Genomic DNA, 14,553 nt, shown 5'->3' on the forward strand with positions numbered 1-14,553 from the left:
ATACTTACTATCATTTTTATATTTGTATATAAGAAATTATTTTTTTTCGGTGAAAATAATTTTTTTCAACATTCAGGCCCGGGCGCCCGGCTTATCGAGTTGTTTAGTATAAGACGTTTCGCAATCCGTATTATACCCGTGTTTAAAGCCACGGACTAAGATAATATACCTTGTGTGAACTATAAAAAAAATAAATAAAATATTTAAGGTACACAAAATGTGAAAAATGTTATGATGATATCAGGAAATCTAAATTGTAAGGCATCCCTTCACTTATCTTGAGCCATTTCGACCACTGGTGATAATTAAAACATTCTACTTTCGTGGTAGTCGAAAAATGTATATATTATTACGTTCACGTGACACGCGACGGACATTATACTTTTAAGATAGCGATTCTCATGCCGTCACGCCTACGCAATGAAAGTTTTCTTCCGTATGGATCGATAGCCACTAAAAATATGTGTACACTACCCTAACACGATAGCATATGTTGAGCAAACACCTTATTACCGATATAGTAGACGGAATCGATTAATATCGCACAATACACCTTACACAATATCTACCAACTACGTATACACTATTATGTGTGCAATGCATGTCGACTATACTTAACCTTAGAACGCGTGTTTAATATGTAGGGTGGAAAAAAAGAGAAAAAGAGTAGCATATTTCATGAGATTTTCCTAATTTGTGCATTAAATAAGTTTTTTTTTACAATACTATTGATATTTAATTTAATGTTTTCTAAAAAAAAAAAACTTTGATTTTGGCACCATCATCATAGTGCTTGGTGATGCTTAGTGGTGCTGAAGTTAATTTAAATAGTGTGATAAAACTTTTTGGTGTAGAGTTTTGCAAGAAATATTATTTTAATATTAAAAGAAGCATTTGAAATAATAAAAATGTCTTATTTAATTTTTAGCACCACTAAAAAATACGCGTTGTTAACAATTATAGTATACATAATATTTACCTCTGGACAAATCCAAAGACGTGACCCGTCCCTGGACCTCGATCTCGGTGTGCGCCGTCTCGGTCCTTGTGTCCCAGAACCGAATTCTTTTGTCGAAATGACCGCTCATGATGGTCGTACCGACCGTCTCCGATGTGACCAGGTCATTGCAACTGGACCCGGCGAACTTTGTCTCAACGCCTACACGAAAAAAAAAAATAAACGATTTTATAATAATAACACCGGCCGAAGAGTATACTTATTTATTTATTATTTGAATATCCAACGAGTAAAAGCCTTTTTACAAAAACCCTTTATACATATATATATACCAGTGGTTCTCAACCGTTTTTTATTCACAGCACACTATACATCACAAGTTTTCGCGGCACACTTATGCATTTGACAACAAAAACTTTGGCTACGCGCTAAGATATCCAGTTGGATTAAAACCGTACAGTTTACCTACAGATATGGCCAAAAGTCGCGCAACAAATTCGCAACACAATTTGTAATAGTAAAAAAAGAAATTGTTTTTTTATTTCTTCTTCTTCTTCAAAAAAAAAAAATGGTATAAAAATTTTTAACATGCGTCTCAAGAACGTGCGAGAAATTTCTAGCTGGAGTGAAATGCGTTTAGTCGATTGATTCGAGTTTTCGACGAACGTTTGAGACACTAATTGCAAATTTTCTTTTGTCATTGACGTCTTCGATCGACCAGAACGTGGTTTGTCGGCGACCGTTCCAAATTCTTCGAAACGTTTTACCAACCTCCAAACGGTGGTACGATTTGGATCAGAAGAACCGGGCGATTCAACGGCGAACTGTTCGATAGTATCCTTAAAAGAACCTTCGTTTATGTACCACAATTTTATTAACAAAGTGCGTTCAACAAGTGAACATTTTGGAACGGGCATTTCGGCAGTGTTACGAACGATAACGAACACGAAACTGCGTCTAATAGTGGGTCGTTTTGTTGTAAACGCGATAACGAGACCAAAGTTGCAATATGACGTAACGGAGATGACGCGGAAGGGAGTAACTGCGCCGTAACACGCGTTGCCATACAGACGGTAGGCGTTGCCCGACTTTTGGCCACCCCGGTATGATTCGTCTTAACTGCACGATTGATTGACATTTAACTGTCATAGTTTCATCAATCGGTATTTTCAAACGTCAGACATTTTTCACGGCACACTTAGTCGATCTCGCGGCACACTGATTGAGAACCATTGATACATACAGTGAAACCAAAAAATACTAAACTTAGTTAAAAATCAGTTACTTATTTTGTCATACATAATGTGCTCGTATGGTAGTAAAGACAGAAAACCATCGATTTCCATTCACTTTAAATATCGTCCATTATAAACCTAATGTCAATATGATTAGGATAGCCGATAGGTAGTAACGCGTAGGATTTAGAGACCCGTCTAGGTAGATATGTCGGTGTTCAGAGGTCGATACCCGCATACGAGTTGTGGTATTTTATTTTAATTGTTTCCAATTATTAGTAGGTTTCATTGTTTGAATATGACGTTCTAATTATGTTTACAATGTAACCCAAATATAACTTTTTGTTATAAACATTATATTGCAGTTGCAGGTATGTTAGAAATTAACAGATTTAAAACGTTGATGATTAGGTTGCAAACACCGGACATTAGCAGTATCAGGGACATCATATTAACGTAAATTCAACATTCAAATTAATGTTGCAAATTATATGGAAACATACCTTGTATGTTTATAGTACACATTATTGCACAGTGGGTACTAATATGATAACGCAACATTTCGTCGGTGCGATAATATTTTAACGAGATAAATATATACTATTCTGTATAGTAATATACGTAATGAACTTTTGTTTAGGTATTCCATAAATATTCTTAATTTATAAATTATTAATTTCAAAAATGTAAATCCTCGTAAAAGTATCCGTTTTTTAGAGTGTCCCATATTTAAAAGTTTTCCTATAGAAAAGTAGTGAAAATGTTCCCGTTATAACGTCCGTTATTTGGAGATGTCCGCGATTCAGAGGTGTACGTTAGGGGAGGTTTCACTTATTACTATTGGGTACAAGTAAGAGCAGGACCGTGCGCGCGGTTGGTAGATTAAATCCGCCCTCGGACGATTACGCGATCGTTCGTCGGAAGAGTACCAAGTTCACAGTAATATAAGACCGATTATGCACGAATTAGCGTACATATATATATCATACACGATCACGACTTTTACACGTTAGCCGAGCCTACTCTCATCAAGCTGTCCTCGCGCGTCAAATATATTACGAGTATGATATACCACACGGCGCGTATACACTCACATGCTCTGGCGCGTAGATCGTATATCTTCAGCGTGCGGTCGTGGCTGCCGGTCACCACTTTGTTGGGTTCGCCCATGAACTTGGCAGCCATCACTTTGGCACAGTGTCCGGTGAGTGTGTGCTAAAACAAACAACCGAAACGGTATTTAACTGTAAATACAATTTGAATTTGTTAATTGACCGGGCCTCACTGAGTGAAACTTAAGTGCAGGCTCGCAGCAGTATTCTTAAATAAACATCCTTGGAATAAATAAATTTAAAACTTAAATGAAATACAATAGACGACAGAAATCACTGGATAGAAATAATAATTTCTACAATAGTTATTATTAAATGTGGTAAATTATTTTTTAGTTTCAGTTGCATATCATAATCATATCGGAGCTAGCGGGAATTTCAACGAATGTAAAATGCATGTCGGTCATGTCAGTGGACATCGAGTTACATAACACCTGAGTCTCAAGAAAAAGAACGTTTTTCGGCAGCCGGTTACATATATTATAATAACGATATTTCTTTGAATACTATATTTATTATTGTATACGTGTACAACGCAGGTGCTTTATGATGACAACTGCATCACTGGTAAACTTTTTGATGAAAAATGTATGTTTATAATTGTTACGGTATTGTTATAATACGTTTTAAACATCGATGCGTACGTTCATTTCACGATAAAAGTTTGTTTTCCAGATGAATAAACAAAGTTTTTATTTAAATCTTACAACCTGTTAATGTTTATATCAATCATTGCTAACTCAATTAAAAATTCTTACTTTTATAAGCGTCGAAGATTTAAAATTTCACGAACGTGCAAGCGTTGCACGGTTTATATCCATACGAGTTTATATACAGACGTGTTAAGAATATTGCGGTCAACAATACATTTATCGACAAAACCGAAAACCGAATCGTTATTATCAAAACAGTAGTCGTTGTAACGTTGGTAAAAAATACAAATCCGGAACCACTACGTTCTCTCCGGGAGGGTGGCACGCATTGAGTTCAAAAAACGGACAGAATTCACCGGGGCCTACATCTGCTCACCCTGTGACCTACACACCACCCCCGAGGTCACACGTGTAGGCGGACAGCACGCTAATGGTACGAGAGAAACAAACGTTACGCGGGATTTTCGCAGCGGTTACCGAGCGCGGCGGAGGCAAAAGAATACGTAATAGATGTTACGAACGATAGCGACGGGGATAGGACGAAAAGAGCGCAGAGGTCATCTTATGCGCGTACCCGCCGACGTACCCGGGTGGGCTCGAGTGCACACGCGTACACGCGTTTCGTTTCCGGTGCACTAGAGGTATTGAAGAACGCACAACACGCGTTACACCGTCGTTGCGCGCACATGTACAATACAAAACGTATATCATTGCAATACCCCGAGGCGAATATATTACTAACGATACTTTGCCGTCGCCACTGTACACCACGTGTACACACAGGTATGTACGTATATATGTACACCTCCGCAGCAGTAAGACAATATTCGTACGGATAATGAATACGTAAATTCTCTCCGCACACAATAAATACCGTGTATCGTTGTCGTCGTCGTTATTATTATTGCTACCAATCTTCGTATTGTATTGTAACCTTCCCGTATACACGCGTCCCGTCACGCCGCGGCAGCGGTACATCGTGTAAGAGAGTGTACCGTATGGTTGTGGGTCCATCCCGTTCGTGCTCGCAGCCCGTACGGCGTTCATGCGCGTGCGCCGACGAACGGAATCGATTTCCATCCATTACACGTATTGTTTTTACAATAGTCGACGGAACAACTTGCAACAATTTATGCACGCGTACAGTTGCGTTACGATTATGTGACATACGCGCGATGACGTAGGCGTAGATTATTATTATTATTATAATCGTATACGTCCAAATGTCCCGGACCGGTAGCCACCGACGACGAAGACAACATGTGCGTGGGGGGTACTAGATCGCGCGTATCGAATACGTTACACCGCCGGACACGACGAGGCTGATCATGGCAACGGTCGAAATGCACTCGGATAAAGGTCCGCGAACCGCGCTTTGGTTGAACGAGATCATTCGATTATAATTCATAATTTTAAGTTGAGCTTATTGTTTCGAATATTTTTCGTAAACCGAGAGCAGTTGGCAGTTGCTTATTTTTCTAATCCAAGCGCTACTAAAACAATCGCATAGCCATCGGGAAATAGCCTAAACATATTTTATTCGATTGGTCGATAAGAGAGCTGTCGTGCACACGTCCAATAGCGGTTTGCTGCTAGCCCTGCTGGTGGAGTCACAGTTCTCGCACCGACTGCGTTACTATCGTATTCGCGGAGATACGTCCCGTACGTGTGCGTAAAATAACATTACGGGGGGGTGTATGCGAGCGCTGGCGAGGCGATTTAAACGCGACGACCGGTGGATATGCTTACACGACGTGTTGGTTTATGGGTGTTTTTATGGGTTTTTCGTGTTCCGAGAACTATCCCCGTAAGTCCGCGCGGGGAGGAGACGATATCACGCGGTATTGGAAAACGTGTGCACAAAAAATCATGTCAGATCTTACGCGTATTTATGCAACGCGAAGCGTGTTTACAATGCGGATAAGTACTTTGCGTGCGCACATGAATTCGGTCGGAAACGCAAACCCATAGCTGTTCGCGCAGTACACATATTGCGTCGTCATCGTCCCGGCGCCGGCACAAATACGAAATCGAAAACGTTTACGCACCCTGTACACATGTATTGGCTGCAAAGGCCTCGGGGGCGTTTTCAAATAGCAAACACATTTCGTATCCGATGTATGATTATTATAAACTGTTGCGCGCATATTTCAATCGCTCGTGAAATTTACATTTCCCATTAAGATGTAAATCCGCACACGTTTTAAATAACGTTGTGCGTTGGTACAAACACGCGCACGCCGGCGTACGCATTCGCATCCGTACGAGTGTATACGGCATGATATGCTTCAAAAATACGTGTCGCTGTACAATTATATATTCTATTTTGTAATAAATACGTGTTCGTTTTTGCGCGACCGTTTCGTAAACAACATGTATAAATGATCCCGGTAAACGTACGATTATTTCACTATCCTGCGGTTGACGGATACATTGCAGGTATCCGAAGACGTAACGTTGGACAACCGTAAACTCCTACAAAAGTAGACAATCTCCTACGTAGTGTTAACTCCTATTATCGTGATATCGATGGTATACGGTATCTCCTACGCGTGTTTCGTTCAATTAAAAATTATATTCCCAATAGTAAATAAACGATAATCATTACTGTACGCTGTCTCCGTGTAATACAGATAATCGAATTCCGATTCAGTAGATATAGAAGTATGAATTTGACGATCGGTTGTTTTTATTATTTTCGTTATTGTAGTGATATTTCGGTAAAAAGTTAAATGTAATGAATTATTACCGTGTAGGTGGTTCACAATTTTTTTTTTTTGTAAAAAAAAGTCGGAACTGACATTTGGCAGTACAATTATCTACACAATAAACGTATTGTTGTATATGTTGAACGATAGGGTTTTCGACAAAAAAAGTATTTTTTTTTGATGCGTTTATTTAACTCTTTTAAAATATTTACACATTAGATGCTTTTGTTCATTTCATAACACTACACTGCGCGAATTTGTAATCGTTGAACGTGATTCTCCTTTGAAATGTTCGTTTTATACAAGTTCAACATTTAGAGTTAATATTTAAAATTACAATCCAATAGTTATTCAACTCATTATGGTTTTTAGCGGCAGCATCAGACAAAAATGTTCGTATTGTTATACGCATCGTGCATTTTATCAAGAAGACGTAGAACAGGGGTTTTTCAGCTATATAACATGCTTGTTTTGATTAACGATAAGTCACTCTAAAAGGATTTTAGGGCGAAAACACCCATTATAAAAATGAAAGAAAACAATAATTTGGAGGGCATATCTCGAAGTTGTTTTTTTTTTTAAATTATTTAATAAAATAATAATCAAATAATAATAATTTGTTTAAAATGTGCGATTTTCTAGTTTTGTTGACAACCGAAAACAAAAATAAGTTATTCGAATACTATGCTACCGGACGGTAAATATTATTGTACACTAGATAATTTTAAAAACGTCTTTAGATCGTATAAATAAATACACGTCCATTATAATATCGTAATATAACATATGTTTTCGATTTGAGTGACTTTTCTTAACAACATTATCTGTTTTATGCGCAACTATACGTACTACGTATTACGTAGACACATGATATTTATTCGTACTGCTGCTATATCATAATACGATTATACGTATATATTATTATACCCACTGTAAAATCTCACGAACCGTTGTAATGTTATTATTATTATTATTATTATGTTGATATTATAAACTAATTTATTTTTTTTTATTTTACGATTTTCATTTGATGGATGCGAGATACCTTTCCAGAGTACGAATCGATTGAGGTAAAAACGTGTAGCGACGTAGTCACTTGTATTCGTGTATGTACATACGAGTAGAAAAAAAATAAATAAATAAGAAGAAATACCTTATAAAAAACGACACGTATGACCTATAATAATAACGTAATAATAATTATTATTGTACGTTTATATATCGTACGTACGTCTACCGTCCAACGCACGACAAATCGTATTATCTGCCGTATACGTATATGCGCGCACCGCGTACTTATATAGGATAACCTGTCGGTTATGTATTGGTATTATTTCGTGTTTCTCTCCTTCGTGTACAGCACATATCCGTTCAGACGGTTTTTCGATTCGCGCTGCATACACATTAAATATTATTATATACGCAGGAACGTAGCGCATTACCATTACCATTATCATTATTTATGTACACGGTGGCTGGATAGTCTCCATTATTTCTGCACCGTGCTATATACATTATAATATCATTATTATATCGTTATTATAATTATTACTCGCCTCGGTACGGAGGAACGAAAAAAAAAAAAAATTAAAAACAATACATCGAACACTCGAAAATGAAATATTAGAATCGGTTCGCAGGAGCAGTCGACGGCGTAATACATACATAAAGAGTTGTGATACGAATAATGTTAAGTAGTTACGTGTCGGCCGCGACTGTTTAACGGACTTGGGTGGTCTTACGGGTCGCGGAGGGCATGCCGACAATCATCGTGGACCGTTGAAGCCACTGCAGCGGGTTCATTACGAGCGCACCGTATAATCGTCATCGTCCGCGACCCAAACTCGTTACCGGCGGTAGCCCGGTGTCATCTTAGGTACACGGACACTCAGTCGCCCAGCGGTCATCTTTTAGATACGACATGTTTACAATCACGGCACAATGGCAGCTTTACGGTGTTTCGTTCCCGTCGCTGCAAAGAATACCCATGCAGCCAGGGGTCGACGAGTACATCATATGCGAGGTGGGAGTCTCCGGAAGATGAAAACAATACACGAAGAAAAAAATACTGTATTTTGCCGACCGATGTTAACAAATGTCACTCTGTTCATCACAGGGGCGGGTTTTATCACTAACCAAGGGAGGGGCTAATGGAGGTTTAAAAATTAAGTTAATTGGTTTTTTTAAATCTATATAAAATTTTAAATTACAGAATATGGTTTTGAGTCTCTCATAAGTAAGTGGTTTTTTTCACAATAATGACAAAGTTTAAATAGTTACATTATTGGTATCAATTTTAATCTGAAACCATTTTAAAATACAGGTAAATACATATAATTAACAACAAAAGTGAGCTATTTATTCATAAAAAAATATATAAAACAGGTACCATATCCATCAATGACCATTGACGATATTTTATTATAATTATTAATATATAATAATACTTTGTTTTGTAAAATAGATAGCTTAGTCCCAAGGGTGGGGGAACTATTGCCCCCTTAAACCCGCCCGTGGATCATCAGAAATGTTGCTTGAATAATTAAATCCGTAAGAGTGTAAGATACGTTTGGTCGCCCATCGTAGCCGTAAAACGTACGGTGAAAACTGTCCAAGACGGAATCGCGCAAACGAGGACCCTTACGAAACGCGTTCGCCGTCTTAAACGGGTCACCGGGGCCCGGTTTACGGGGATACGTACACGATCCGCGAACGCGATTGAGACAATATCCGAACACGATTTCTGTTTCGGACTGCGACTTGTTCAGGGTGCGTCGGATTACGGGTTTCGTTTTGTTACCGCAAACGAGGTACTCACGAACTGCATGGCACACACTCGTAACAACCAGAAGGTCGACGTCGAAACGGACATAATAATTATAACGTTACGCCCAAGAGGAGTAATACACGTCCGTTACGAAAAACAATACATCTCTGACGGGTTATTTAATTGTTTCTTTTTTTTTTTTTTTTTTAATTTTACATTCTATCGAAACAACACCGTAATGATAATGTACACGCCAACACGTTGTAATCATCGGCTCGATATGGGTATAAAATATACATGTTTGTGTGGGCATATTCACACCGTAAAAGTGCAGTACATAATACAATATGCGTGTTTCCGCAGACACACCTGTTAACGTGCATATAATATATTGATCATTGGTATTTATCGCGAAAACTTAAAATTTATAGATTATATACACATGAACACACGTGCGTGTTGCGATATAGTTACAAATTTCTCCGGACAGCTATATACGCGTTACGTAAACAATCGGCATCGCCGTGAACAATATTTACGTCTAAATTATTACGTACACGAATATAATATAATATAGCATGTGAACACAAAGGTACATATCATTAACGCTGGTATTACAGCAACGATAATGTATGGCCATATTTCATGCGTACCAGAGCGGTTCTCGGACCTGCACTTATCTGGGGGGGGGGGGGAGGAGGAGTAAATATTGCATCCGTTCATTTTTAGACCACCTGGTAGGACGAATAAAAATATTCCGGAATTTAAATGATCAGGAAGAAGTGACACAGTTATCGTATTTGATTAAATTTATTCATAGGACGAGGCGCAGTAAATTGATTTTTATTTTTAGGGAGGCTCTGACGAATAAAAAAAAAAGTTTTGGATCGTTGAAATATACATATTTTTACAATCGTAGTACGTTTTTTTTGTGGCGCAAAGTAATAATTTACAAATAATATTTATCGTGCGTCCGAACATGAATGTCAACCTGGCTCGTACACTCGTACGGCACCGAAGTGCGCGTTCAAGTCTGAACCGTTAACCGTCCCGTGAGTATATATATATATATATCAATTAATAAATAGGTCACGCATATAAATGTTTGAAAAAAAACGAGAAAAACGTCGAAAAAAATTCGATTTATTGCCCCAATATATAAAAGAAAAAAAAAAAAAAAATCCTTACGTAAAATGTTTTTATTACGACGGATATTTGTTTACCGTGGACCAGGCACGTTTGACGTGATACGGTACGGACGGGTGTCGAACGCGTCGGAACGCGTACGAGAACATTTCTAATTTTACATTCAACGTAAAACGCATCGGTCCGATGAGATTTCGCGATACGCGCGCAACGATCGCGACTCGATAAAGGTCGCGCGGGACCGTGCCGCAGACCCGTGGGGCACTACGTGTTCGCGGAGCGATCGTTCGACTGATCGAAACGTACGCAGCACGCGGGCGAAAAGGGGGGAAACGACGAGAAGCGACGTTTAGAGCGAGACGACGTGACGACGTGGACGCGTATCGAAAACGAAACGGGTACGTTCGCGGTACGGCGACAGAGGTGCACGGGCGCCGACGGGTTGCACCGGTGGTGCGTTCGACCGAATGCGGAGCACTCCGCGCGTCGGTTCGGTGTCGGATAACCGCGCGCACCACGTTGTACGCGTATTGTTCGCGCGTCTCGCGCACCCGTCAACAACGTCCGCCGCGCACGTGTTAAGGCCCGGACACACATAACCACCGCACCGTGCCCGATCCGTGTGTCGGCCGTAACTTGGCCGTGTCACGGTTCGTCCGAATAGACACCACACTTGTCCGTACCTTGTCCGTGCCTGGTTAGCTTCGTTGTTTTCCTACTAGCGTCAGCTGTTTCAATTTGTTTTAGCATTTTAACCAGGACGGACGTGAGAACTATGTTTAAGAGTTTTAAAAAAAGTGAATTAGCAATTATAGCGCTTGCGTTAGAAGAAGAAGACGAGAAATGGAGAGTGTGTCAGTATGCAAAAGTCAACATGCAAGAAAAGAAAAAAATGTGGATACGCAATGCATGGAAATCAAGAACCGTTTAGGGGGAATTTTTCACGTTGTTTCCTCATCTAATAGACGATGAAACTAAGTTTTATGATATGCATATTTTACAATGGCTCAATCAACATTTTACGATATTTTAATGGAGCTAAAAGAGAGGTTGAAAAAACAAGACACTGGAAACCGAAACTGTAAACTTTGACTACCGAATGTTGAGACTCCGAGCCTGTACAGTCAACGTCATTTATTAAAATATTTTAATCGTGCTCGGTCCGGTCTCGGTGCGGTGACAGCGCTCGTCCGTGATACGGTTATGTGTGAACTATTGTTATTTATATCATTGCACTATTCATTCACCGAGTGACGGTCAACACTCGGCCGACACACGGATCGGGCACGATGCGGTTATGTGTGTCCCGGCCTTTATACGGATTTTATCCGTACCGAGACGTCGTTTATGCGCGCGCGCGCACGGGTACACCGAATAATAATAACAACAACAACATTATTGCGTACCCGCGCGCATCGGACACCCGCGACGGCGGCGGCAATTGTTTATTTCAACAAGGCAATTTGCGAAGTTTGACGGTTTGGCACACTCAACGGTTTAACCGAAAAAACAATTAGTTGCCTTATCTTAAACATTTTTGGAGTAGGTATTCTGAACAGAAATTATTAATGAATTAAATTAAACAACCAATGCAGGTATTATTACATATTATTAATATTACATTAATTATGATTATTCCAAGTCATGACAGTAACTTTGTAAAATCTTATGAATCCAATTTAATTTTTATCGCAGAATATTTTTTTTAATTCAGTTATTAAAAATGCATTTTACAATCATAATAATTATTTTATTTTTAATCACTTAACAATTTTTAGGGCTAGAGGGAACTAAGACCTGTACTTAACATTTCGGGAGGGAGGCTTAGCTCCCCCCCCCAATTTCCGCTTACGGTTATGGACGTGAACGCGTTAATCTGACGGGGGAGAGACCGGAGGCGGATCGAGAATAACACCGCTGTGGATCGGTAAACGGAAAAAGACGGCCGACACATACACGTGCAGGCATATTTTTACACGACGAACATGAAAATATGTCGTACGCACTACGAGACTACCGCGTTTCCGGGACGCACATTCTTCTTTTACGTGCCGCGCGACTCGTGCGCGGATACTGTTTCCTACGTTTGCGTACATTGTAAACGGTTAATTGGTTTCCATTGCGAAAAACGGTTTTGGAATGTTACCGTATTTTTACGACCCGTCTACCTTTCGCGGAATTTCTTTTGACGACCATGTTATAAACGGTGCACACACGATTTTATTTTCGCGTATTCCAACGGTTTCGAGCGCGAAAATTCTCGTCAATTATACATTTAACCACTGTGTCTCAAATACAGACTATTTTATTCGGTATAATATCTAATCAGTTCCTAAGTTACATACATGATTTTGTTGCAGTAGCTTTTTTTTTTTTTTTGTTTTTGTTCTTAATTTTTATACCAACGGTTTCCCGTCGATCAGCGTTTATAGATGCATGTCAGTGACGTGGCGAAGAATTGTTTGAGAGGCAATTGCCTCTGAGATTTTTAAGTGTGGTTGAAGTCAAGAGAAGGTAAGTAAGGCTCTTCTAAGGAATCTTGGTATGATGGTTCTCACAATTGAGATTTTATATACATTTTGAAAATATTTGCCCCACTCCTCTTTCGGTCCACGAGCCGGTACTGTCAATGGATTATAAAGTACAACCACCTAAGTAAACGAGTGATGAGTGGTAGTCACTAATCAGTAAAATGAAAATTTTCTCTTTTTGGTAACTTCACCAATTGGTCCATAATTTTTAAGTTATACAAAAGAGATATTGGATAGATCACTGCAATCCAGCTCAATGTTAATATGAAGTTTTTGTAATAATGTGACGGTCATCGGTGACTATAATCCGAATCTGCTTTGGGATAATGTCTACCAACGTTTCTATAATGGAATAAAATATATACTATAATAATAACTGTATATTATAATTGAATAAACAGTTTTCACAAAATTTTATATCTTTTACAACGGAGATAATCTACATGTTTTTTTTTTTAAAACAATACGAATCATAACAGTACAAAATGCATCGATTATCAGAATTATTACTTGAGGCGTTAGTGCGGTATGTTTGCAGTTTTTTACACAATAAATCAGCCGTTACGGTAAATTAAATCTATATGGTAATAATAGCTTTACTGTACAGCTCGTTGGGCATCCGCGTGTTGTACACTATCTTGATCCGTGGGTCACACATGGACTTATGCAATAAATAATAGCAATAATCACAGTATACCGATTTTGCGACGGTATACTTCTAGCCACACTTGAGATATCAAATACCACGAATAAACCGGTTTCAGATCAAACATTAAGGAAACAAAGGTCAAACAATTAGCATGAATTAATAACCCGTTAGAACAAACACAAGATGAGTACATCACCATGATATACTTGGACCGAAGACACTCTACCCAGTCGTGCCGTTCCGGTGGTCTGAAATATTTTTAACAGCGAAAACGGTATTTCAGCGCGTATACAACACTTGAACGGACTATTTTTTTATTTTTTTTTACTATTTAAACCTTTTAGCGTCGTCCTATACTATAATAACACTGCAGTAATCCGAGTGTTATCAATCGCGTGCGGAAATCACTATTGTCAACGCCGCCTACGCGCACGGTTTGAGATACGAATGCCGGAAACGTTTTTTCTAACGAACCGGATTGTGCCTGGGAAATGCGCACCACCCCCACCCCCGTGTCCCCTATATATTTCCCCTCCCCTCCCGTCGACGTTTAATTACGTACGGGAAAAGATATACGTACAAGCACACTGTTACTGCACCGGTGCACACGAGACATGCGCGTTGCGATACCGCGTGACCTATGTGGCCGCGTTTAATTGTCACGCGCGCGAGCTGTACCCCCGCACAGAGGGTTGTATTCGCTCGGGTCGCGCGTTAATTGCGTCGATTTCTCGCGGTATTTCAATTATTTTTCGTCCGTTATTTAACGTAATGAATCCATCGTGCGCGCGACC

General features: G+C 39.3%; 1 protein-coding gene across 1 annotated transcript in view; it reads right to left on the reverse strand.

Annotated features, from left to right (window-relative positions):
* LOC112687576 (autophagy-related protein 16-1) overlaps window positions 1-14,553 on the reverse strand; it is a 179,411-nt gene that overhangs the window by 21,423 nt on the left and 143,435 nt on the right. The window contains exons 8-9 of the mRNA XM_025560328.1: window positions 3,288-3,408; window positions 980-1,159 (exon numbers count right to left, since the gene is read on the reverse strand). Coding sequence (XP_025416113.1) covers window positions 980-1,159; window positions 3,288-3,408 — 301 coding nt within the window. The remainder of the gene's footprint in view (window positions 1-979; window positions 1,160-3,287; window positions 3,409-14,553) is intronic.

The sequence above is a fragment of the Sipha flava genome, unplaced genomic scaffold (genome assembly GCF_003268045.1).
Source record: "Sipha flava isolate LNK unplaced genomic scaffold, YSA_version1 35a_pilon_pilon, whole genome shotgun sequence".
In the NCBI taxonomy this organism is placed as follows: Eukaryota; Metazoa; Arthropoda; class Insecta; order Hemiptera; family Aphididae; genus Sipha; species Sipha flava.